General features: G+C 42.6%; 1 protein-coding gene across 7 annotated transcripts in view; it reads right to left on the reverse strand.

The window, feature by feature from the left end:
* MRPS27 (mitochondrial ribosomal protein S27) overlaps window positions 1-27,491 on the reverse strand; it is a 117,392-nt gene that overhangs the window by 25,151 nt on the left and 64,750 nt on the right. For 5 of the 7 annotated variants that reach the window (XM_056539814.1, XM_056539782.1, XM_056539790.1 and 2 more), the window contains exons 5-8: window positions 6,083-6,197; window positions 3,060-3,138; window positions 1,900-2,015; window positions 506-608 (exon numbers count right to left, since the gene is read on the reverse strand). In XM_056539814.1, the coding sequence (XP_056395789.1) occupies window positions 506-608; window positions 1,900-2,015; window positions 3,060-3,138; window positions 6,083-6,197 (413 nt within the window). Of the gene's footprint in view, window positions 1-505; window positions 609-1,899; window positions 2,016-3,059; window positions 3,139-6,082; window positions 6,198-6,343; window positions 6,400-6,741; window positions 6,963-27,491 lie in introns of those variants that run through there. The other 2 variants (XM_056539822.1, XM_056539832.1) reach the window with 2 other exon arrangements.

Genomic DNA, 27,491 nt, shown 5'->3' on the forward strand with positions numbered 1-27,491 from the left:
CACTGCCGCAGATGCAGTGATCTGTATTGATCATGGCATCTGAGGGGTTAATGGTGGACATTCACGCGATCCCGGATGTCCGCCATTACCGGTGGGTCTCTGGCTCCTGTGCTCGCGGTCATGGCGGCGCGTAAATGTACATCATGGTGCGTTAAGTACCACGGCACCATGACGTACATTTACGTCCATTGTCGTTAAGGGGTTAAAGCATAAAAAGAATAAACAGAGGCATGATACATTTAAGTGGTCCCATGACTAACATTTTATAAAGTGGTTGTCCACCTTGGACGATCCCTTTTTGCTTGAAAGGTCTGCCAGGTATAGGTTGTCCTTCTGTATAATGCAGTGACCTTCTGTAATCTGCTGGTGATCCCAATAACATGTGTTCAATTTCCCTGCAGCACTACCACAGGGAAAATTAAGTTATTACAGAGCTAATAATAAAAAAGGCTGTTTGTGCAATGTACAGACTTTTTTTTTATGTGTTATTGAAGGTGGTGCTTACCAAGCAGAGTGTATCCATACAGCTGTGAACTGAACGAAACAGTGTTTTCCTGATGCAATCCTGCCAGTAGGAGTGAAGCACCAATATTCCTTTCTTGTTCCCACTAAATTGACGAAAACAAACAGATAAGAAACTAGTCTTAAACAATATGTTATTCTTCCCTAACCGCTGGCACAAAGTTAATTTCCCTTTATTAAAAAGGCGGCTTTCTTTCGTTTAATAAAGGGAGTATTGGTCAGGCAGCGCTCTCCCCGTACGGCCTGTGCCAGCAAAAATAAAGAGTAGTACACTTGGCAGCTAAATCAATGCTAAAATGAGCACATTGGATCTTTGTATTGCTTGTTTCCCCCCACATAGTTTTAATCCCCACCAAATTGTAAGTTTTATTTCAGGATTACTTTTGGTCATTTTTCTAAGGTTTACAGGCTCTGATTCGGTATACAATCCAATTAATTCTGATGGCACATAGCAAAGTGTTCATGTAAATGCCAATCAATAATAGCTGACACTGAAATGCTAAAAATTTGTACTGTGGTCCCTCAAGTTACAGTAATAATTGATTTCAGGACAAGCTGTGCAAGTTGAAAATATTGTATCTCAAGACCAAAATTCTATTAAAAAATTAGTAATTGAAGCCCCCAAAAAGTCATCCCAATATAATAATAATAATAAAAAAAAACACCACAACAACTAGTGGTAATAATAATAATAATGAGGATGATGATGATGAGTGGAGCTCCAGCCATCATCTTGACTCATCGGACCCCCGTGATCGCACAACAGGTGGTCTGATGAGTCTCTGTACTCCCCATAACACTAAATGCCATGATCGATATTGATCACGACATCTAAAGGGTTAATGGCGAGCATCAGCATGATTGCTGATGTCCGCCATTACCAACAGGACACCCAATGCTGATACCATTACCAGGCTGGCAGGAAGTATAGATACGTCCTGCGTCCTCTAGGGGCTAAAGGATCAGCTTATCCTAGTGCAGATTAAGAGCAGCACAGAGCACATAGTACAGCACTGTGCTCTCTACTATAAAGAAGTACTACTAAACAGTGTATAACTTCAGTAATAAAGGAGCTTTACCAGTGGAATACCCACTGATTGGTTGGATCTTGAAGACATTCACACTTGCTGCAAACTCAGAAATGTCTGCAGCATTGTATGTAAGTGTTGGATCTTTGCAAGGATTTACCTTGTATAGTAAGACATGCACTTGGCTGTGGGATTAATTTATACAGTCAAATTTTGACACCTTGGGGTTGTTTTATGAAAACAATCTAGCAATCCTCAGGGTCTGATTTACAGACATATATTGCTTTAAAATGTTAGTGTTTCTCTTTATTTTGTAAGAAAAGACCAAGGAACACTAAAGATAAATTACCGTTAATTGTGGATTTCCAGACAGATACATGTGCAAAGCATAGAGAGAGAGGAGTTGTGTGGAGACGCTATCAAAACTCTCTTGGAGCATTATCTCCGTCACCACAGATACAGCATCTGGAAGAGCGACATGAAATATCTTAAATTCATAGAACATACCGCCCACTTATAAAACCTCTAAAACCTTACAAGAGTCACAAACCATAAATATAAAGAACTTTATCTTTGTACTTCAGATTATCCAGTAGCCTTAAACATTTTATTTCTATTGGATAACTTTATAGACTTTACATGCATAAAGCACAGTAACTCCTCAACATATGATATTAATCATTTCCAGGTGGACCATTGTATGTTGAAACAATTCGGAACCTCCAAAATGTTAACCTGAAATATGTGTACAAGATGGGGATGCCCCTTTAGGCTTTACTTCTCTTTGGGTCTGTGTATACAGAGCACTAGAGGTGTTTTCTTATAATAATTTATTACCTAATCACAGGATTAGTGATAAGTGTCTAATCAGAGGATGTCTGAACTCTAGGACCCCCACTTATTTTAATAGAAAAAAGGTCCAGCTCTGGGATCTTGTAAACTGTACAGTGCCCATAACAGCAGCAGTGGCATCTTCACCCTCGGCCAATCAGCATTCACAAGGCTTACAGTACAATTGTGATGCTGAGTGGATGTTGCAGATTTAAGAGGTCTGTGCTGATTGGCCAATATCTTCCAGCCAATAACGCAAGTCCCAGACACGAAACACACAATCAAGTGTGTGGCTGAGACAAGCTGAAACTCACCACTGCTGCCGCACCCAGGGGGAACACAATTTAATGCTGAATTTAGCTTACGATAGCCAAGAGAGAGGTCATCGTAAATTGAAATTATTTATATGGTGAGGCCATCATAACTCGGGGGTTACTGTACAGCACAAAAGGGATTTTGCCACAAGCTTATTACCTTTCCACAATATACGGCAGTGTTTTTCAACCAGTGTGTCTCCAGCTGTTGGAAAACGACAACTATCAGCATGCTGGAAGTTGTAGTTTTCCTAAAGCTGGAGGCGGACTGGTAGGGAAACACTGCCAATCGTACACTTATTCGGTATCCATGGTGGAAAACTAGAAAGATAAAAAATTAGGTCAAGTAAATGCATATAAGTACCTTCAAAATGTTCTTTCTTAATGAATGCATCAAGTAATATATTAAATGTGAAGTTATCTGGGAAAATACCGTACTGGACCTAAGAGAGAGACAGAAAGTTATTGCACTTTGGGAAACTATCACATGTAAACAAGGCTATTGATACCTATTCACTGATTTGTTTTACTTGTTTTGTTATGTTTTATGAATGCAAAATTAAGCAACTTTCTGAGTAGCCTTTATTAAAAAAAAAAAATTATAACTATTTAAAGGAGTACTCCGGCGCGCACTTTTTTCCTTTTATCCCGTCCAGGCTTCAAAATAAAAGAAAACACACTTTCCCTTACCTGCCAACGAGCCCCCGGAGCTCCGGTACAGGCGTTTGGTCCCCGGGCTGTATTCTTCTTACATCCTGTTAGCCTGGCACGTCACACGGAGCTTCAGCCTATCACCGGCCGAGGCGGGACATCGCTGCGGACGGTGATAGGCTGAAGCTCCATGTGATGTGCCGGGCTAACAGGAAGAAAAATACAGCCCGGGGACCAAACGCCTGTACCGGAGTGTACCGGTGCTCCGGGGGCTCGTTGGCAGGTAAGAGAAAGTGTGCTTTCTTTTATTTTGCAGCCCGGACGGGATAAAAGGAAAAAAGTGACTGCCGGAGTACTCCTTTAACCATTGCCTGTAGATAAGAAATTCATCAAACAAACTTATTGCTTTCTCTGTGTTAGAGTCAGCAGGGGGGGGTTACACACAAGCTCAACAGATTGGGGGGGGGGGGGGTAAGAATCCTTGGAGGACAGCTCTTACAGACTGAAAAAAGCAGTGATCATATTGCCCATGTATAAGTAGACAGAAAACCGAGCTCATACATCAAGCTGCAGAAGTTGAAGAAGCAAGAGTAAGTACATTATTTTTCATAATAACTGCAAAGCAAGAAAAATAAATGATTTTCAAAATGGTCCATAGCGTGTTAGGATGAAGTATTTCTGAGTCTTATGAGTACAGTGGTCCCTCAACATATGATGGTAATCCGTTCCAAATGGACCATTGTTTGTTGAAACCATCGTATGTTGAGCAAACAGATGAAATTGAAGTCAGCTCACTCCCTCCTTCTGAGCACACCTGTGCCACGGACCCGCCGGCACCGCCCCGGCTTCATGTTGAGGGATGCGTGCAATGTAAAGTATAGGACCGTGGTCTACAACCTGCGGACCTCCAGGGATGCGTATGTTGAGGGATGCGTGCAATGTAAAGTATAGGACAGTGGTCTACAACCTGCGGACCTCCAGATGTTGCAAAACTACAACACCCAGCAAGCCCGGACAGCCAACGGCTGTCCGGGCATGCTGGGAGTTGTAGTTTTGCAACATCTGGAGGTCCACAGGTTGAAGACCATTGGTATTGGAGGTTATACTCACGTGTCCCCCGCCGCTCCAGACTGTCACCGTTGACCTGGATGTCGCCCTCCATCGCTGTCGCCGCTCCGGCAAGGCCTCTGCTTCCCCGGCATCCTCGCTCTCCATCACGTCGCTACGCAAGCCGCTCCTATTGGATGATGGGACGGCGCGCGCAGCGACGTGATGACGACGACGGAGAGCGCCGACGATGCAGGGATCCCGAAGAGGACGCGCCGGAGCACCGAGGACAGGTAAGTGATCGTCAGCGGACCACACGGGGCACCGTAAACAGCTATCCGGTGGCAGCTGAAGCAGTCTGTGCTGCCGGATAGCAGTTTCAGTTCATGTGTCAACTAAGGGTTGTCTGCAATCCCTCTAAGATATGGTTCCCCTAATGCAATTTCATGAGCAGCCTTGTGATATATAATTTCAATGCTGCCTTTGAATTTTTAGAGGCAGAGTGGGCATAGACTCGTCACACAGCACTTACCTCAAGTCCTATTTAAGTGCAGCATATGTTAGATCTCAGTGACATGGAACTTGCGTCATTAAGGCTGGGTCCACACTACGTTTTGTCCCATACGGGAGCGCATACGGCAGGAGGGAGCTAAAACCTCGCGCTCCCGTATGTGACCGTATGCGCTCCCGTATGCCATTCACTTCAATGAGCCGACCGGAGTGAAACGTTCGGTCCGGTCGGCTCATTTTTGCGCCGTATGCGCTTTTACAACCGGACCTAAAACTGTGGTCAACCACGGTTTTAGGTCCGGTTGTAAAAGCGCATACGGCGCAAAAATGAGCCGACCGGACCGAACGTTTCACTCCGGTCGGCTCATTGAAGTGAATGGCATACGGGAGCGCATACGGTCACATACGGGAGCGCGAGGTTTTAGCTCCCCCCTGCCGTATGCGCTCCCGTATGGGACAAAACGTAGTGTGGACCCAGCCTAAGTTATAAAATTCCTGTGTACACCTGAGATGCAACTTCAGCCTGTCTATTGTGATAGACTTCCCCATAGACTTCCTACTTGTGAAAGACTTTCCCAGCTTACAACACAGAGGCAGTATCTAGCTGCATCTCATAGGATAGAGACTCATGTATGATATCACCACCATTGGCTGCAACAATGTGCTGCTCAGTCAAGAACTGTGCCAAAAACTGTGTGCAGTTTTTATATAAAAAAAAAAAAAAAAAATGAAAATACATGTTTTATTTTAGAATGTCTATATGGCTATAGGCCATGGTAAGGCTGTGAGGTGAGAGCCTTAAAGCGGTATTCCGGGCAAAAACATCTTATCCCCTATCGAAAGGGGATAAGATGTCTTATCATGGGGGGGCCCGCCGCTGGGACCCCCCGCAATCTCCCTGCAGAAGCCCACATTCTATGTGTAGTCACATCCCCGTCTCGGAAGCCTGGAGGTTTCTGAAACTTCAGACACAGTTATGCATAGAATGCGGGCTGCTGCAGGGAAATCGCGGGGGTTCCCAGCAGCGGGCCCCCCACGATTAGACATCTTATCCCCTATCCTTTCGATAGGGGATAAGATGTTTTTGCCCGGAATACCCCTTTAAGTATTTCCTGAAAAATCCATGAAAGGTCTCTCTGGGTTGTCAACAAGAGGCAGCTCAGAGAAAACACAGCCTACCTTATTCTTCAAAGTATACACAGCTTTGTCGAAAGCTCCATATTGGAGACATTTTCTAATCCATCCGTGAATCGTCCAGTTCCTTAAATACCAACAGTTTGGACTGTGACGAAACCTATCAAAAAAAAAAAAAAAAGATTTTGTAATACCTGTACAACTACTGAATAATAATTAAAATTATGAACATATCAAATAGGATTATTTTATTGTGAACACTTCATAAAAACACATCAACCTGATTAATAATGCAATTGCACGCACACTTTTAAAGGATTTGTTCTGTCTGGATAGAATGAATACATGAAAATTCCATCTGGGCTGGTAGTACTACAACAATCCTTCGTCACAGGACTTTTTTTTTCCTTGTCAGTTTGATCCAGTTCATCTCTGTGCCAAAACTCATGCGCACATCAAAAAGCATTACATATTGTTGCCCACTGGCACCTCTTGTGTTTCAACTAAATGTGTCACCACTGTCAGGTTATTAGGGAAATCATTGTTGTAAGTAGATGTCACTGCTCTTTGCGCTGTATTGTAAGCATGAATGTTCAGGGAGTCCCAAATTAGCTTCTCATTACGTGTAGCTGTAGCTCTCTGCTCTCTTCCGCATGCAAAGTGGAGAAAAAGCCAATTTGATAAAAATCTGCATATTTCTGCACCTCATTTTACATGGAGCTTGCCCAACCCCATGATGCAGAAAGACACTGCTCCCCTCCAATCTGTGTTCCTGCATCTGGCCTGTGCTAATGCCAAGTCACTGAAACGCCTGCTCCATTCCAAGTGTTACAGTAATAGATATTTAAAATGAAAGAGTGAATTGCTCTGTTTCCCTAGTTGAGCAAAGGAAAGATAAGCCTGCAATAGAGACATCCAGATGCTGGCAGCCCGAAGCAGTGTACTCCCAGCGCCTCTTGTCAGGGATACGTCTTCCATCTGATTGAACTCGCTTTCCAGAACATTTACCATATTATTACAGCAACCCGTTCTCCTCCTATTTACCCCCATCTCTCGTGTGCTGAAAAACACCGCCTGAGGAAAACTGGAGAAAGGAATAAGGAGGAGGACCACTAAATCCTGCTTAGTGTAATATGATCATAGATTGGGACTGAGTAAAGTAGAATGGATCTCATTACTGCAATGCTCTGGATAGAACTGTTATGTGGCCTACGCCATTCTCTTATAGAGAAAACTATTTATGGAACCCACAAATTAATCTATTGGAACAAGGCTGCACAGGTAAGCAGTTATAAGATGGATGTAAGCATTTAAAGAATCACTCCGGAATTCATTCATTTATTTATTTTTTTTTAAATACAGTGATCCCTCAACTTACAATGGCCTCAACATACAATAGTTTCAACATAAGATGGTCTTTTCTGGACCATTGTAAGTTGAAACCAGACTCCACATACAATGCTATGGACAATCCAGATCTGTGAAACATGTCAATGAACTGACCAATCAGAATGGGCATTCACTGGTAAAACTGTATTACTGAAGCGAATGCACTGCCTTGGGTATGGTAGCGCCCCCTACAGTACAGGGAGGTATTACATGTTCTGCACTCTTTACCTGTACCAGGATCAGCTGCTCTTTTGGACACCAGGTGTGGGTGGCTCTATGTTACTTTTTAGGACACTGTGTATACTGTACAGGACCCCAAAGACGCTCCTGTCCTCTACATAGACCAGTGCTTCCCAAGCAGGGTGCCCCCAGCTGTTGCAAAACTACAACTCCCAGCATGCCCGGACAGCCTTTGGCTGTCCGGGCATGCTGGGAATTGTAGTTTTGCAACAGCTGGAGGCTCCCTGCTTGGGAAACACTGACAGACAGTGATTTACAGCTCCCAGCAGATCTTTATTACTTTTATATGTAAGGATTTGCTTTATCTATATCAGTTATCTACTTATTTATATTTAATTCTCACTTTTTCCTATTTTTGGATGACATTTTGGTGCCTTTAGAACCAATTACCAGGTTTCCATAGAGTTCTGGTCTCAACATACAATGGTTTCAACATACAATGGTCGTCCCAGAACCAATTAATATTGTAACTTGAGGGACCACTGTACATATAGGGGGAGATTTCCAAAACCTGTCCAGAGGAAAAGTTGCCCATAGCAACCAATCAGATCGCTTCTTTCATTTTTCAGAGGCCTTTTCAAAAATGAAAGAAGCGATTTGATTGGTTGCTATGGGTAACTCAGCAACTTTTCCTCTGGACAGGTTTTGATAAATCTCCCCCTATATGTATTAAAAAATAAATAAATGAATTAATGCTTACCAGCAATGTTCCTGTATTCCTTACAGTGAGCCCTTTATTACAACAGGATGGTCATGTGATCTCCAGTCTGACAACTAGTATATAAAATGCTCTACTGCAGTGTTTCCCAACCAGTGTGCCTCCAGCTGTTGCAAAACTACAACTCCCAGCATGCCCCAACAGCCTTCTGCTCTCCTGTGTGAACTACAGAATTACATCTTCACCTATCAAATCCAACCAGCAGTAAACAAGAGACAGATAAAAGGCAGCTGTGACATAAAAAGGAGGCATGAAGCAAAATTATATATTCCTACAGTCATGGCCGTAAATGTTGGCACCCCTGAAATTTTTCGAATAAATGAAGTATTTCTCATAGATAAGGATTGCAGTAACACATGTTTTGCTATACATATGTTTATTCCCTTTGTGTGTATTGGAACTAAACAAAAAAAAGGGAGGAAAAAAAAGCAGATTGGACAAAATGTCAAATAAAACTCCAAAAATGGTCTGGCCAAAATTATTGCCACCCTTTCAAAATTGTGGAAGAATAAGATTGTTTCAAGCATGTTATATGGGGCAAGTAACAGGTGTGAGCAATGTACAAATCACACAGATAAAAAGGAGAGAAGTTCACTTAGTATTTGCATTGTGTGTCTGTGTGTACCACACTAAGCACTAACAACAGAAAGAGGAGAAGAGAACTGTCTGAGGACTTGAGAACCAAAATTGTAGAAAAATATCAACAATCTCAAGAGATCTAGATTTGCCTTTGTCCACAGTGCGCAACATTATCAAGATGTTTGCAACCCATGGTACTGTAGCGAATCTCCCTGGGTGTGGACGGAAGAGAAAATTTGATGAAAGGTGGATAGTCAACACATGATAGTCCGGTTGGTGGATAAGCAGCCCCAAACAAGTTCCAAAGATATTCCAGCTGTCCTGCAGGCTCAGGGAGCGTCACTGTCAGCGCGAACTATCCATCGACATTTAAATGGAATGAAACGCTATGGCAGAAGACCAAGGAGGACCCCACTGCTGACACAGAGACATAAAAAAGCAAGACTACATTTTGCCAAAATGAGCTTGAGTAAGCCAAAATCCTTCTGGGAAAACGTCTTGTGGACAGTTGAGACCAAGATAGAGCTTTTTGGCAAAGCACAACACTCTACTGTTTACCTAAAACAGAACGAGGTCTACAAAGAAAAGAACACAGTACCTACAGTGAAATATGGTGGAGGTTCAATGATGTTTTGGGGTTGTTTTGCTGCCTCTGGCACTGGGTGCCTTGAATGTGTGCAAGGCATCATAAAATCTGAGGATTACCAACGGATTTTGGGTAGCACTGTACAGCCCAGTGTCAGAAAGCTGGATTTGCGTCCGAGCAAGACAATGACCCCAAACATACGTAAAAAAGCACCCAGAAATGGATGGCAACAAAGCGCTGGAGAGTTCTGAAGTGGCAGCAATGAGTCCAGATCTAAATCCCATTGAACATCTGTGGAGAGATCTTAAAATTGCTGTTGGGAAAAGGCGCCTTCCAATAAGAGAGACCTGGAGCAGTTTGCAGGAAGAGTGGTCCAACATTCCGGCTGAGAGGCAACTGATTTCAGTTATTTTTTCCAAAGGGTGTGCAACCAATAACTTTGTCCAGCCCATTTTTGGAGTTTGGTGTGACATTATGTCCAATTAGATTTTTCCTCCCTTTTTGGTTTAGTTCCAATACACACAAAGGGAATAAACATGTGTATAGCAAAACATGTGTTACTGCAATCCTTTTCTGTGAGAAATACTTACGGCCATGAGTATATATATTTATTTATATATATTTACAAAAAAATTATGGGAGAGAAAAAACCTGTGCAGAGGAAGAGCAGTTGCACAAAGCCACCAATCAGATTGCTTCTCTCATTTAAAAAAAAATTTTAATAATAAAATGGAGAGATTTTTCCACAGCGACCAATCACAGCTCAGCTAATGAGCTCTGGTAAAGTGAAAGATGAGCTGTGATTGGTTGCTGGGGGAAAATCACTCCAATTTTCCTCTCACACAGTTTGATAAATCTGGGTCAATCTGATTGGTTGCTATTGGCAACTGCACAACTTTTCCTCTACAAATCTTCCCCAATAAATTTACCATTTAAAAACTGATTACAGAAATGAGAATACCCCTTTAATGATATTTTGCACTATATAGGCCAAAAAAAAAAAAAAAAAAAAAAAAAAAAAAACAGAGTGCTTCTTTAACAGAAACAGGTTGCTTTAAAATAACAGATGTTGTAACAAACTAGAATTTGGCATGTTACTAGGTCACGCCATAGAAGTACTAGTATGTATTTTTTATATTTATGCTACTACTCATATATACTGAGGCATATAAAAATAATACCTGGCAGGATATACTTTTACATAATATCCATGCTACAATGTGCTAGAGACAAAAAAAAAATAAGGTCACTATGCAGTACGTGATTCCTGAAACGGACGTAATATCTGACAGAGGTATGAGGTGCAGGTTTTGTTATCTTTGGTCAGAGGAGGCAGGAATGATCCAAAAAAGAAGGAATTGTATAAACGGAAAGGATGATCCTTCTACAGTCATTCCAGTACAAGAACGAGCGTACAATCCTGCTCTGCACACTGAATCCTACACTTGGGATGTGACACTCAGGGCCCCATCTATAAAGGATTTATAATCATTCTTCTCAAGTGAACAAACATTAATTTGTCACTTCCCTCCTCTTTTGTTCATCTTAAGACTGATGCCCAACCCGTATGACCAGAATCACCAAAAAGATTACTGCGCGATCCACAGGGAGCCATTGCATGCATGATCGCATCTAAATACCCTCATTTCCCCGACAAGTAACAGGTGCAAACAAAAGGGTTATGCAAACACAACCCAAGTTTCGCTATACCACCGCTATAATAACAGGCTAGCATCTAACAATGGAGTCCAATCCCTCTCACCATAAAGTATTCTTTACATCAGCGACAACACACTGGGGGCCCCTGAACACAGGGGCGGGAAAGAAAACTCATGGGGGGGGGGGGGGGGGGGATTGAGAGAATTTATCATTGTTTGTGTAAATCAAGTTATTTTTACCCCCATTTGTCTGGGCATAGGTCATGTGTATTACCACCACAATATAAAAAATTTGAACGTTCTTTATAAATCGCTAAATAGTGTAGATCTATAGAAAAGTGCTCAGTCTGACTAAAGGAGACGATCTCTATTGTTAGTCTATAAAGCCCAACTCCTGCAATGAGACAGACCAAACGCTAAGCTGAGGAATATGGCGCTTCACCCAGGCCATATATTTAACGATAGAACTCTGATACCCCAACCGATCTAAAATGTCTGTGTGACAGTAATACATTAAATTAACAAGAACTGTGATAATACATATACATATATCAAATTTTTTTTTTAGCTCAATGGGTTTAAGCAGTTTTTGTGGTGTTTTGCCAAAATATTGTGCTTTAGTACATGTGTTTTTAGTTGTATTTTTTTCTGTGGTATTTTTTTCCCATTGCACAAAATTATATTATATTATATATATATATATATATATATATATATATATATATATATATATATATATATATATATACACACACACACACACACACACATGTATATACAGTGATCCCTCAACTTACAATGGCCTCAACATACAATAGTTTCAACATACAATGGTCTTTTCTGGACCATTGTAACTAGAAACCAGACTCAACATACAATGTACAGATAGTCCAGATCTGTGAAACGTGTCAATGGCTGGAAGGACCGACCAATCAGAATGGGCATTTTACTGGTAAATCACCTGTATACCTGAAGTGCATGCACTGACTGGTGTCTGGTAGCGCCCCCTACAGTACAGGGAGGAACTACATGTTTTGTACTACTCCTTACCTGTGCCAGGTTAGCTGATCCTTTGGACACAAGTAAGGGCGGCTCCATTTGGGACACTGTGTGTACTGTATAGGACCCTGAAGAAGCTCCTGTCCTCTACATAAACCATTGTTTCCCAACCAGGGTGCCTCCAGCTGTTGCAAAACTACAACTCCCAGCATGCCCGGACAGCCGTTGGCTGTCCGGGCATGCTGGGAGTTGTAGTTTTGCAACAGCTGGAGGCTCCCTGCTTGGGAAACACTGACATAGACAGGGATTTACAGCTCCCAGCAGATCTTTCTTACTTTTATATGTGCGGACTTTCTTTATCTGTATTAGTTATCTACTTATTTTTCTTTAATCCTCACATTTTCCTATTTTTGGATGAAATTTTGGGGCTTCAGAACCAATTACCAGGTTTCCATAGAGTTATGGTCTCAACATACAATGGTTTCAACATACAATGGTCGTCCTGGAACCAATTAATATTGTAACTTGAGGGACCACTGTATGTATGTATATATATATATATATATATATATATATATATATATATATATATATATAAAACACAAAGTAAAAAAGTACTTTTTTCATTTTGCAGCAGCGTCACCCACATTAACCTGCTTGTAAAGGGTAAAAGTGCAGATGACCCCGATTCCAGAGCAGTTTACTTTTTTTTTTTTGACCAGTAGTGCCATTCACGGACTAAGATAAAAATACGTAAAATTAGCTTCTTTGGTGCACCCTGGCCTTCTCCAGGGTCCTTGGTGCACTGTTATGCCCACCAGCATCAGCCCTCTGCTACAACCCCTTCATTTATATTCATTACTCATTCTACAAGTATATAGCCAATACATGCTGTAGCATCACCAGCATGAACGGCCAGTACCACTAGTGCGCATAGCGGTAATGGAAATGGATTTGCAGGAAGTCCTATAGACTTGCAAGGGACTTTTAGAAAATATATATATTGACTGATCACTTAAGTCTCAGTCTACAAGATATAAACAGGTATCTTGCAGCCCGGACCAACATCTGAGTTTGTTCAGACAAAGCAAAACCTATTCCACTGGGCCCCAAACTAGTGATGTCCCAATACAGATACTAGTATTTACATGGTATCGGGGACTTGTTTAATGTCCCCGATACCATGTCTGAAACCTGTTGCAGTGTGGCCATCCTCTCCTGCCCCATTCTCCCGTCCCATGGAGGAGCACATGACACACACGTCACTCCACCTCCTCCACTGCGCCCAGTGTAACGCTATGGAGGAAGCAGAGTGACGTGTATGTCACATGCTCCACCATAGGACGCCATGATGCGGACGGGAGAACAGAGAATCAGAGCGGCAACACCCGACAGTCGCATGTGAGCAACTACCAGTGCCACTACCGAGGGGGGGGTTTGGGGGTGTCTTGCTGTGTACAAGGGAGGGGCCTGCTACTAATGGCTGCAGGGGGGCTGCTGGCTACAGGAGGCTGCTGCTAATGTCTGCAACTATCTATACTACCTACGAGGTGATACTACCTGCACTAACTTCATTTTATAGGTAGATAGTGCAGGTGACCCAGTTTCTACCTCTGCTGACCATGTGAACATCAGTGCAATGGCTCCGGAGACATCGGTTTCGCCGCCAATGCAAATTCCCTGTTCTGCTCAATGGAGAAGAGAGAAATGTTTGCTCATACTACAGCAGCCGCCTCCATTGCACACAACAAGGAACCCACATACCAGAACGGTAAGCAGGGCCAGAAACCGGCTCACCCTGGTGTCAGATTCCCTTTAAAATAAAAGTACTCATAATTGAATCAGCGAGTACTAGAATGAAAGTATAACAAAAATAGAGAAACATAGCCGCACATCCACCATTTGTATTTTGATCTACTTGCTTCTCAGCATCATTTCAAAAACTGACAGGTTGTTAGTATACATTTTGATCAAAAAGTACAAACCCACCCGCCACGACAAGGCCACCTAGTCAGAGTGGGTCCCTAACCAAACAGTGGGATGGTGCCGGGCGTGGACCACTGTTTCCGAGACACCAAGCCCACCAAGGGAATGACCCAGTGGATAGGCAGCCCCATTGCTGCCCGACCAAGCCCCTGGCTCTGGGCTGCACCACCCCACAAACAAAGCATCACAGAAACAATGGCCGCCACAGAGAACCACACCAGTGTGAACACCTACCATGTGCTCCCTGCCAGAGGGCTGGGAGAATGTTAGGAGGAAACCCTTATGCAGTATCCTGCTAATTAAAAACGCCTGGGCCGAATGGGTGGAGTGGAGTGCTGGCCATGGAAGAAGGGAGAGACTACAAATGTACAACACAAATAGAGAAACAGAAGCACAGCCACACCTAAGAGGAGATTTATCAAAACCTGTTCAGAGGAAAAGTTGCCCATAGCAACCAATCAGGTCGCTTTTATTTTTCAGAGGACTTTTTAAAAATCAAAGAGGCAATCTGATTGGTTGCTATGGGCAACTCAGCAACTTTTTATCTGGACAGGTTTTGATAAATCTCCCCCATAGTCTCTCCCTCCTTCCATGGCCAGCACTCCACACCACCCATTTGGCCCAGGCATTTTTAATTAGCAGGAGACTTCATAAGGGTTTCCTCCTTACATTCTCCCAGCCCTCTGGTAGGGAGCACATGGTAACTGTTCACACTGGTGTGCTTCAATGTGGCCACCATTGTTTCTGTGATGCTTTGTCTGTGGGGTGGTGGGGCCCAGAGCCAGGGGCTTGGTCGGACAGCAGTGGGGCTGCTTGGCCACTGGGTCATTCCCCCGGTGGGCTTTGTGTCTCTGAGGCAGTGGTCGCTGCCCGGCGCTATGCCAGTGTCAAGTTAAGGACCGACTGACTAGGCAGCATTGACGTGGCGAGTGGGCATGCACTTTTTGATCAAAATGTATACTAACAACCTGTTAGTTTTTGAAATTATGAGGAGAAGCAATTGGATCAAAATACAAGTGGTGGATGTGCGGCTGTTTCTCTATTTTTGTTGTACTTGGTACTCGGTCTTACAAAAAATAGTATCAGGACATCCCTACCCCAAACTGTATCTTTCTGACAATACAGAACAAGTTACAAGCGTAAGCAGCTAGTAAAGGTCAATCCATTTCAACTGATTAATGTTGATTTACAAAAAATGGTGAATGGTGGACCCCCAAGACATGGCCCCTGTGAGATAAAGCAGAGCTGTGTCTTCCTCAGCAACAACTCCCCTTCCCATAGGCTTTTGGCAGGGAGATATGCCAACTAAAACTGCACCACATAATTTCTAAATAAATAAAACAGTGCAGGCTCGGGTACTGCAAAGGCAGAGACGTGCAATGCAGCATATAAAGCACTGCAATCCGTTAGAAGGAAACAGATCTGTAAAAGACGAGAACAATGACCGGATAAAAGGAAGACAATATTTGTCAGGCCCTCCCAGCATGTGCAGGATTGCGACCAGCCATCTTACCACTGTAAAGAGCAAACTTAAAATAATCAGAATTTATATAGATGAACATGTAAAGCACTTTTAAAGTATTTTTTCCTATTTTAGAGTTTTACTGTCATTAGAAAAAGCTTCTGGAACGTTGTCCAGACGTGTCAAAAGTTTTGATTGCACCTAGTCTTCTGGGAGCCACTGCAATAACTAGTTATAAACCGGGAAAGCTCATTCCCCAGCTGTCAATCAAATCTGACCTTTACTCTGTACAAGTCTATGCAGAAAAGAGTCATACCTACCAGTCTGCATGTCAAGTGTGCTGCCACTCGCTTCTCCAGCTTATAATCCGGCTTGATCACAGCGGGTCTTCGGAGACCCATTACGATCAAAACTTTTAGCATTTCTGGGCAACATGTCGAAAGTTTTTTTCTAATGACAGAGCCCCTTTATACCAGTGTTTTTCAACTGGTGCCTTGGCAAAGCACTTCTCATTGTCTGCAGCCATGTTCTATAAAACTGTAGCTTTGTTCCTCTCTGCCGTTCTACAGTGTGCTGATTGTTTCCTTGTATATATCATTGAGCGCTATGGAGAAACGATGCCTCCTCCACTGCGCCTGCACTGTGTAATGCTATGGAGGAAGCAGAGTGACATGTATGGCCACATGCTCCTCCAGACGACTTTGTATAAGACACAACCCAGGTCCAGCTCAACTACTTCCCACTGGTTGTGCACGGATTTGCATCAGGTGCAAAGCAGCAGTATACACAATGAAGAGAAGATTATCCAGCACTTCAAAAGCTTTGGATTGTGTATGTTCCTTCGCAGGACTCCATGATTTGTAAGAGGAAATCAGCCACTATAACGGCAAACAAGGGGAAGAATGGAGCTACAGTTTTACAGAACGGGGATGCAGACAGAGTGTTACAGGGGGACTTATCTAGAGGTGAGGGAGAAGCTACCTAGATGGGGCAAACAACCTGCTGGTAGTCTTACCTACAAGGGAGGAAGAAGGTACCTGAATGGGGAAACTATTTGCTACCATAGAACAAGCTGCATACTGAGGGTGGGAGAATGCAATGAGTGTAGGTGTGCCCTGCATTAGAAAAAAAAATTCAGAGGTGTGCTATACAAGCTACAAAAAAAATGTATGAATAAGTTGTGAAACACTACTTAATCTAATGGGAACTCAACATCAAATGTTGAAGGTAATAATTATATTGCCGTTGGAATGTCGATGGGCTCATTTGCCGTAGTTTGCCGCACGCTGAGAACTGTGTGACAAAACCACATGTGGTATCCTAATCAGATTCTGGCAGATTTTGACTGCCAATTTCGTCCTTTTCCCAATGAGAGCTAAATATATATTTATGATAGATAGATTTTTATTAGGGATGCACCGAAATGGAAATTTTGGTGCGAAACAGAAAATTTAGGCTGCTGTGCTTGGCCAAAAACCGAAAATGCATTGCCCCACCTACTTTTTTAATATATTTTTTGTATTGTATTATTTGCCGTCAACCTCTTCTGCTGGACTTGCCCAAGAAAGTTCCGAGCCACACTCCCCAGATTTGTTCTGCCGAAAATGCCGAAAGGGCCATTTTCGGCCGGTAATTTTCGGTGCATCCCTAATGTGTGTGTGTGTGTATATATATATATATATATATCTGATCAATTTCAATATTTCTAGACCAGTGTCTCGCAACCAGGGCACTTCTAGCCTAAGGCTGTCCGAGCATGCTAGGAGTTGTAGTTTTGCGACAGCTGGAGGTAATTCCAAAGCTTCTGCAAATGTGTATAATAAAAAAAAAAAAAAAAAAAAATTGTGTATGATTGAACAGATTGATTCGTGCAGGGATACAATGCAATATGATTTACATAGGCAGTAATGTTAAAAAATAAAAATAAAAAAGAAAATAAAAAAAACATTTAAACTGATATTCCACCCGTCAAAAAAATCAGGTGAAAACTAAAAGACTAAAAAGGGTGCATTTGTTGGATAAGATTTGTCTATAAAAGTCAATGGATACATCTAGAATATACGACCTTCAAGGTCAGAATTGTATGAGCTCGGCAGATTCAAAAATTGCTATGTAAATGCAGCCTAAATTGTTCAATTCTGGGTGTAATCCGTTCAATGTCATCTATTTTTATAAGTACCGGCAGTACACCTAAGGCTTTTACCGCTTTATTTTAGGAAACAGAAAGAATCTTGTATAGAAAAGATGCCAATTATAGAGACAGATGTAGTCTCTCCATGCCGACACGCGTTCTAAAGCAAGCAATTACGGCATAAAAACAGACATAGAAGGAGATGCTATCGAGGAATCTAAGAACATCACAGATCTGTCTCAACGTTTGGGGGGCTTGTCAGCATTAAGCAACATCAATGCATTGTCAGGAATGAACTTTTTTTTTTCCTCCCTTCTATAAAAGCAATCTGATCTCATTTTTTCCCAAGGTGCATTACAGGAGCAGCGTGTGAATAGAAATACTGTACCAATGACAACCAGTGAGAAGGACCGGTGATAGGCTGTGCACAATGAAGAGACTGGTGGGGTGAGTGGTTGCTATAGTAACCCCGGGGAGAGATTTTTCTCCTTATTTCCAGAGTCCCACTGCAGGCCGAGTAAACTCTAATTTACAATCTACACATGCGTTAATTATCTAACCTGCGCCAGACTCCCCGCCGCCAACCGCTCCGAGAAAGGAGAAAAACTACCTATGTGCAGGAGACCTCATCTGGATTCTACCCATATAGCTCCCAAGGCTTCTGTGGCCCTGTGGGTGAATTCTCATTACCATATGTTCGGTAAATGGTAAAAAAGTAAATACTGTTAACAGAGGGTTAAAAGTCGAAAGCAGCGCTGAGGCTTGTAACCCATTGAATTAAGGATGCCCTGGCTACTGACTGACTGTCTGATCCCAGCTTGACACACATGAATTATAAATGAAATAATGGATGAAAGGGAGAGTTATTGCCATGACTGTATTCATTAGGTGGAATAGTTTACTGTACATAACCCCTGCTCCCAATTCCTGAGCAAAGTGAAGGGTAATTCTGTTATTCTTTTCCAACTGGTCGCCTCAGCAGGTCTGGAAACACAAGTGTAAAATCCTGCTGAGGGAACGGCTCTGACCCTGCAGCAATGTAATAAAGCACAAAGTCATCTAACCAGGAGCCAGGGGGACATGACTGTATATAGTTTTAAGGCCACTACTCTCTGCTGCTGATCTTGTGGAGACCCACACAACCAGAAAACATTGTGGCACATTTGCTACTGATATTGCAACTATATGATGGAACATGTTGCACCAAAAATTGACACATGCTGTTTAACACATTTATTACTTTTTCTACCATGTCCAATATAGGGATATTACTTAATTAAAAGGGGCATGGTTTGTACATGTTGTACATCTTGGCAAATCAATAACCTTTCTAATATACTTTATAAGAGAAATTTTATTTTTATAGAAATCATGGCTTACAAAATCATGGCTTTGTCTAAGCCTAAGCACAGGCATGGACAAAGTCCAGTAAGTGAGGGTGGGCTAGCACTCCTCTTTGTCTGACAGGACAGGAGAGAGCACAGAGGAGCGCTATCAGACAGGAGAGAGCACAGAGGAGTGCTATCAGACAGGAGAGAGCACAGAGGAGTGCTATCAGACAGGAGAGAGCACAGAGGAGTAATATGAGACAGTAGAGAGCACAGAGGAGTAATATCAGACAGTAGAGAGCACAGAGGAGTAATATCAGACAGGAGAGAGCACAGAGGAGTAATAGACAGGAGAGAGCACAGAGGAGTCCTTTCAGACAGGAGAGAGCACAGAGGAGTCCTTTCAGACAGGAGAGAGCACAGAGGAGTCCTTTCAGACAGGAGAGATCACAGAGGAGTCCTTTCAGACAGGAGAGAACACAGATGAGTCCTATCAGACAGGAGAGAGGACAGAGGAGTGCTATCAGACAGGAGAGAGCACAGAGGAGTGCTATCAGACAGGAGAGAGCACAGAGGAGTGCTAGCCCACCTTCACTTACTGGACTTTGTCCAAGCTGAATCACAGGCATGGACAAAGCCATGATTTCTATAAAAAGGAAATTAACTTTTCTAATATACTTCATAAGAAGAGTTTATGTTTTGCCAAGATGCACAACATTTAAAAAGTTTTTGTATCAGACAGTGCCCATTTAAGACATGCAGCAAAATTGTACCAGAATTTTGCACAGGATAATTCAACAAAAATGTGGCGTAAAACATAGACTAAACAGCTTTAAAGGGGTACTCCGCCCCTAGACATCTTATCCCCTATCCAAAGGATAGGGGAGAAGATGTTAGATCGCTGCGGTCCCGCTGCTGGGGACCCAGGGATCGCCGCTGCGGCACCCAGCCATTATTATTGCACAGAGCGAGTTCGCTCTGTGCGTAATGACGGGCGATACAGGGGCCGGAGCAGCGTGACGTCATGGCTCAGCTCCTCATGACATCACGACCCGTCCCCTTAATGCAAGTCTATGGCAGGGGGCGTGACAACCGCCACGCCCCCTTCCCATAGACTTGTATTGACGGGGGCGGGCCGTGACATCACGAGGGGCGGAGCCTTGACATAACAATGCTCCGGCCCCTGTATTGCCCTTCATTACGTGCAGAGCGATCTCGCTCTGCACAGTAATGATAGCGGGGTGCTGCAGCAGCGATCCCCGGGGTCCCCAGCAGTGGGACCGCGGCGATCTGACATCTTCTCCCCTATCCTTTGGATAGGGGATAAGATGTCTAGGGGCGGAGTACCCCTTTAAAAGGTGTATTCCAGTTATTAAAATGCATCACCTATCCTGTGTCCTCAAACCTTTTGGGACCCCTTAATGTCTATAATGGAGTCCCAACTTTCTTGCTATATTCTCTGGTGGTATCTATTGCTCTTTGATAGACAAATGAAGCATGTAACATCTACCGCTCCATGCAGTGCGGAAAGTTGGGGCTCCTTTCTAAAAATTGCAGATGGGTCCCAGAGGTTGGGCCATCCTATCTGATTAGACAGTTATCAGACAGCAGACTGCAGGGAAAAGAGACACCTAGTGGCCAATAACAGCATTTTTCTGGGGCGGAGAGTAATTTATAGTAAGTGAAGTAATTTACAGAAATGTAAGAAGGCTTTCACAGTGACCAATTAAATAGAGTGATGAATACGATCCAAATGTATGCAAAAAGGACATCCTTTTATTATGCATCAGGTCCACAAATATCAAATTAGAAATTTGGTGCATACATTGAGTTAGAAAGTGGCTTTTTATTAAGTAGTTTTGTTTGAAAGACTACAAAGCAAAAACTAAAATAATATAGCTCAGTGAAAGAAACATTTGTTCCTGGGCTGTGGTAATAAGGCGTCAGGGTTTACAGAGTGGGCACTATGGCGCTGCAGTCTTTTGTTCCCAAGTTATTGTGCTGCCCTGTAGCTCAGAGGTTGGTAACAACACTTTCTGTGCCACCAGCAGATTTCTTTGTCATTTTGCAGCTTCCATACAACCCAACTACTATGCAGCCTTCATGTGTCACTCAGGGAGGCACAGCGTAATGTAATTGCTATACATGTGTGGCCCAAATATATCTGGTTTATTTTCAGAGCACAGACACATTGCATTCAAGCAAAAAACTAAATGCGACTAATGAAATTGATGAATTGTAGTGTAAATGAAGAGCGGGTTACACTACAGCCAACTAGTGCTATTGTACAGAGAACAGCATGCTCCTATAGAATAGACTGCTTGTCTACACAGCTTTAATTAAATGAATCAAACTAAATGAAAGAAAGGAAATAAATAATACACAAACCATCAGTATCAAATTAGATAGAAGGATTTTCTGGGTAAAACATTTCTTGTTACGGTGTTATAGTAAAATATATACAGTATTAGGGTATAAAGTCTGTTTTTAACACTCTGGGCCTCATTCAGATAGCACAGAAAACCCTTTTAATATGGGGTCCATCTATGGAGAGCCTCTAAATGACCATGCGATAAAGCCCAAGTCAATGAGACCTACTGAGTGTTAGCAGCTCTTGGCTAATAAAGGGGCATACTGAGCAATGTGCCCCCATTTAGGTCATGCATGTGTGTTAGTAGAGAATTACTCTAAAATTTTTTCCTCCTTACATTTAAAAAATCATAACACTTTAAATTTTGCACCTAAAAATCCATGATGCTTATTTTTTGCGCCACCAATTCTACTTTGTAATGATATCAGTCATTTTACCCAAAAATCTACAGCGAAACCAAATGAAAAATACACATGTAAGCAACTATGATATGTTCTACTTTACAAAAAAGAAAAAAAAAATGTAACCCTTAGTATAAAAAAACGTGCACAAACCACCCACCCACCATGTTTCCTGGTATAGATAGGCAAAAAGGATATACACTGGTGACTACTTGTCCATTTTCCAAACATACAGGCTGAGATTTATCAAAGCACGTCTAGTATAGTTGTTTTCCTCCACTCGCTTTTGACAGTGGTTTTGAAAGTGCGTGCAGCAAATATATCAAAAGGTGCAAGAACAATAATACATTTAATGGGTGATTAGTACTGTGTAGGTTTCCTTAGTGTAGAGGCATTTCTCACATTTCTTTTTAGATGCCTCTTGCCTCGATTTTGCCCTTTGCGCAAAAAAATTGCTACTTTCTACTAAAGTCACAGTTAATAAATAAGTGACCACTGCATGGTGAAAATGATAAATGGTGTAGTGCAAGACAACATTGTGAAGAATGTCTATTTGAAAAGTTGAAAAAAAGGCGCAAAAAACAAACTGAATTAAAATTGTGCCATATATAGACAACAGAATCACTCTAAACAGAATGATAAATGTCCCCATACTGTTTGTGTGTGTGATACAAAAGTGCAATCGACTCCACTATTGGATCCCTACATGGAGAATAAAAAAAGTATTTGTTTGAGAAAAACAGTCGTCACTATGGGGGAGATTTATCATTAGGTGTCTATTGTAGACACAGATCTACCCCTTTACACTGCTTGTCTAATTTACACTCTTGCTCAGAATTTACAAAGTCTGTGCACTCCTTTGATAAATCTTGTGCAAATATAGAAATACCCCCCCACCACCCCCTCGCTCTATCGTACACTCCTTCTCTACCTCACAGGAAAAGTGGACATAGGGATTTTGTTCTATGGCTTTGAGTTTTTTTTTTTGTCCATCAGCAAGAAAGCCAGAAAAACTGTCCCAGCTTTTTCCTGCGTTGTCAGTTTTTCTTGCATTTTTTCCTTGCGTTTTTGCTGGCGGGTGGAAACAAAAAAATGAACTAAACTTTTTTTTTTCTTTGAAATTTTTATACGTGAAAGCGCAGGACTATGTCAGATTTGGTGGATTGCGACGATGAACAGCATTTTTTTTAAAGTCAATAAAAGGGTTAATGAGGGCTGTGGGGGAGTGTTTTTTTAAATAATTTTTTTTCAATGTGTTGTGTTTTTTTATAATTGAATTTTCAGGCTTAGTAGTGGAAGGCGTCCTGTAGACAGAATCTATTACTAGGCCGGGGCTTAGCATTAGCCCCCAAAACAGCTAGCGCTAACCCCCAATTATTACCCCGGTACCCACCGCAACAGGGGTTTCGGGAAGAGCCGGTACCAACAGGCCCGGAGCGTCAAAAATGGCGCTCCTGGGCCTAGGCTGTAACAGGCTGGAGTGGGCCAGTAACAATGGTCCTTGCTCACCCTCGTAATATCAGGCTGTTGCTGCTTGGTTGGTATCTGGCTGATACTGAAAAAATGAGGGAACCACACATTTCTAATAAAAATAAAAAAAAACGTTACCAGGGTGGGCGAGGACCATTGTTACTTGCCCTCCCCAGCCTAAATAACGCCAGGCTGTTGCCGCCTAGGCCCAGGAGCGCCATTTTTGATGCTCTGGGCCTGTTTGTACCGGCTCTTCCCGGCACCCCTGTGGCTGTGGGTACCGGGGTAATAATGAGAGGTTAGCGTTAGATGATTTTGGGGCTAACGCTAAGCCCCAGCTTAGTAATGGATTCGGTCTATATGACAGCTTCCACTACTAACCCTGAAAATTCAATTATAAAAAACACGACACATTGAAAACATTTTTTTTTTATTTAAAAACAACACTCCCCCACAGCCCTTGTTAACCCTTTTATTGAAAAAAAAAAAAACGCTGGTCATCGTAGCAGTCCACTGAATCTGATGTAGTCCTCCGCATTCAGGTATCTGAAATGAGAAGAAAATACATTTTTCTGCGCTCTCCCCTGGAAAGAGCGCACATTATGCAGCGTCTTCCTAAACAGTGAGCCTCCAATTGTTGCTAAAATACAACTCCCATCATGGGGGGCTGGAGTCTCCCTTTTTGGGAACACACTGCCAGAAAAGCTCTGTTCCCATTATGCAAAACAGATAATGTGAACAGAGATCTGTCCCTCTGCCCTTGGACTACTACTCCTATCATGGGACAGAGTCAGTCCTATGATGGGAGTAGTTGTAGTACCGCTGCGCTGCTGAGGGATGGCACTTGCACATCCCCCGGCTGCAGGACTTTTAGAACTACTACTCCCATCATGGACAGACTCTGCCCATGAAGGGAGTTGTAGTCCAGGGGCTGAGGTGCAGATCGCACCGGGTCATTCTGCAGAGACCCTCTGTGATCCGCATTTATAAAATGTAAAAGCCGGCGGTACATGCATCTACACTGCGCACCCCGCCGGCTTCTATATACAGTTGTCATAATTCATAATCCCCGCTGCCGGGAGAGGGGAGCTCTGATTGGTCAATAGCTATTCACCAATCAGAGCTCCTGTGTTCCGGCAGCGGGGATTATGAATTATGACAGTGTATATAGAAGCCGACGGGGAGTGCAGTGGAGACGCATGTACTGCCGGTTTGTATAGTTAATAAATGCGGATAGCAGCAGATCTCTAGAGAATGATCTGCTGCGATCCGCATTTAAATTAACAAGCCGGCGGTACATGCAGCTACACTGCGCTGCCCGCGGGATCCTATATACAGTTCTTATAATTCCTAATCTCCACCGGGAGACAGGAGCTCTGATTGGTAGATATTGACCAATCAGAGCTCCCATTTCCCAGCGGCGGGGATTATGAATTATGATAGTGTTTATAGGAGCCGGCAGCAGCGCAGTGGAGACGCATGTACCGCCAGCTTTTACAGTTAATAAATGCGGATCGCAGCGGGTCTCTGGAGAATGACCCGATGCGATCTGCACCTCAGCCCTTGGACTACAACTCCCATCATGGGTAGAGTCTTTCCATGATGGGAGTAGCAGTCCTTTCTGAGCGAACATAGACACTTTCGCCAAGGTGGTGTATATTTGCACAAGAAAATGCAGTTTGGGCATTTTTTTGGCGCCAAAAAAAAAATACAGTTAGTAAATTCGATTCTACAGTAGAAAATCCTCTACGGTAAACTTAACCATAGACAAGGCGATGAAGAATTCTATCAAATATATTTTTGCACAAAAAAAAATAGACACAAAACAGCTCTATATACAATGATAAATTCCCCCCTATTAGACTATGTTTGGTCCATTAAAGGGGTTATCCCGGAATAGAAAAACACAGCTACTTTCTTTCAAAAACAGCTCCCCGTCTGTCTCCAGGTTGGGTGTGGTTCTGCAGCTCAGTTCCATTGAAGTGAATGGTGCCAAGTTGTAAAACCACACCCAACCGGGAGACAGATGTGGAGCTGTTTTTGAAAGAAAGGAGCAGTTTTTTTCTATTCCTGGATAACCCCTTTAACCCCTTAAGGACTCAGCCCATTTTGGCCTTAAGGACTCAGACAATTTAATGTTTACGTTTTCATTTTTTCCTCCTCGCCTTCTAAAAATCATAACTCTTTTATATTGTCATCCACAGACTAGTATGAGGGCTTGTTTTTTGCGCGACCAGTTGTCCTTTGTAATGACATAACTCATATCATAAAATGTATGGCGCAACCAAAAAACACTATTTTTGTGGGGAAATTAAAACGAAAAACGCAATTTTGCTAATTTTGGAAGGTTTTGTTTTCACGCCGTACAATTTATGGTAAAAATTACATGTGTTCTTTATTCTGAGGGTCAATACGATTAAAATGATACCCATTATTATATACTTTTCTATTATTGTTGCGCTTAAAAAAAATCACAAACTTTTAAACCAAATTAGTACATTTATAATCCCTTTATTTTGATGACCTCTAACTTTTTTATTTTTCCGTATAAGTGGCGGTATGGGGGCTAATTTTTTGCGCCATGATCTGTACTTTTTTTTTATACCACATTTGCATATAAAAAACTTTTAATATTTTTTATAATTTTTTTTTAAATAAAATGTATAAAAAAAGTAGGAATTTTGGACTTTTATTTTTTTTTTTTCGTTCACGCCGTTCCCCGTACGGGATCATTAACATTTTATTTTAATAGTTCGGACATTTACGCACACGGCTATACCAAATATGTCTATAAAAAATTATTTTTACGCTTTTTGGGGGTAAAATAGGAAAAAACGTCCGTTTTACTTTTTTATTGGGGGAGGGGATTTTTCACTTTTTTTTTACTTTTACTTTTACATTTTTTTTTACACTTGAATAGTCCCCATAGGGGACTATTCATAGCAATACCATGATTGCTAATACTGATCTGTTCTATGTATAGGACATAGAACAGATCAGTATTATCGGTCATCTCCTGCTCTGGTCTGCTCGATCACAGACCAGAGCAGGAGACGCCGGGAGCGGGACGGAGGAAGGAGAGGGGACCTCCGTCCGGCGTTCTAAATGATCGGATCCCCGCAGCAGCGCTGCAGGCGATCCGATCGTTCATTTAAATCGCGAACTGCCGCAGATGCCGGGATCTGTATTGATCCCGGCACCTGAGGGGTTAATGGCGGACGCCCGCGAGATTGCGGGCGTCGGCCATTGCCGGCGGGTCCCTGGCTGCGATCAGCAGCCGGGATCAGCCGCGCATGACACGGGCATCGCTCCGATGCCCGCGGTTATGCACAGGACGTAAATGTACGTCCTGGTGCGTTAAGTACCATCTCACCAGGACGTACATTTACGTCCTGCGTCCTTAAGGGGTTAAAGGGTTACTCCGCTCCCCAGCGTTCGGAACAATGAGTTCCTGAACGCTGTGTGCGGGCTTACGCCCCCTCGTGACGTCACGCCCCGTCATGTGACATCATGTCCCGCCCCTCAATGCAAGTCTATGGGAGGGGGCGTGATGGCCGCGCCCCCTTCCCATAGACTTTCATTGAGGGGGCAGGCCGTGACGACACAAGGGGGGGGGGGGAGGGGGGTCATGAACACGGAAGCCCGCACACAGCGTTCAGGAACTCAATGTTCTGGATGCGGGGGAGCGGAGTAACCCTTTAAACTCTCTGCCCAATATAAGTATACAGAAGCATATCTTTTAACTAAAACGTCAACATCTATACCAGAAACAGAAGTAAAACGTGATCTAAAATGGGCCATGCCTTTACATGTACACACACACAACCGGTCTTGTCTGTAATACATAGCCAAGAAAAAAAATTGGCCAGTTGCCCATAGCAACCAGATTGTTGTTTTATTTTTTATTTCTTTATTATTATTTCAGAGGGCTTTTTAAAAATAAAAGAAGCAATCTGATTGGTTGCTAGGGCCAATTGCTCAACTTTTCTTCTGCACAGGTTTTTTTTTTTTTTATAAATCTCCCCAATAGTCAAGAGTGTGTATAAACAGAACGATCCTTATTTATATATACGAATAGTATAAACGTTACAATACCTGGAATATGAATTATGAAAGATGTACAATGGAGGAAGCAT

This window comes from Hyla sarda, chromosome 1 (genome assembly GCF_029499605.1).
Source record: "Hyla sarda isolate aHylSar1 chromosome 1, aHylSar1.hap1, whole genome shotgun sequence".
Taxonomy (NCBI): domain Eukaryota; kingdom Metazoa; phylum Chordata; class Amphibia; order Anura; family Hylidae; genus Hyla; species Hyla sarda.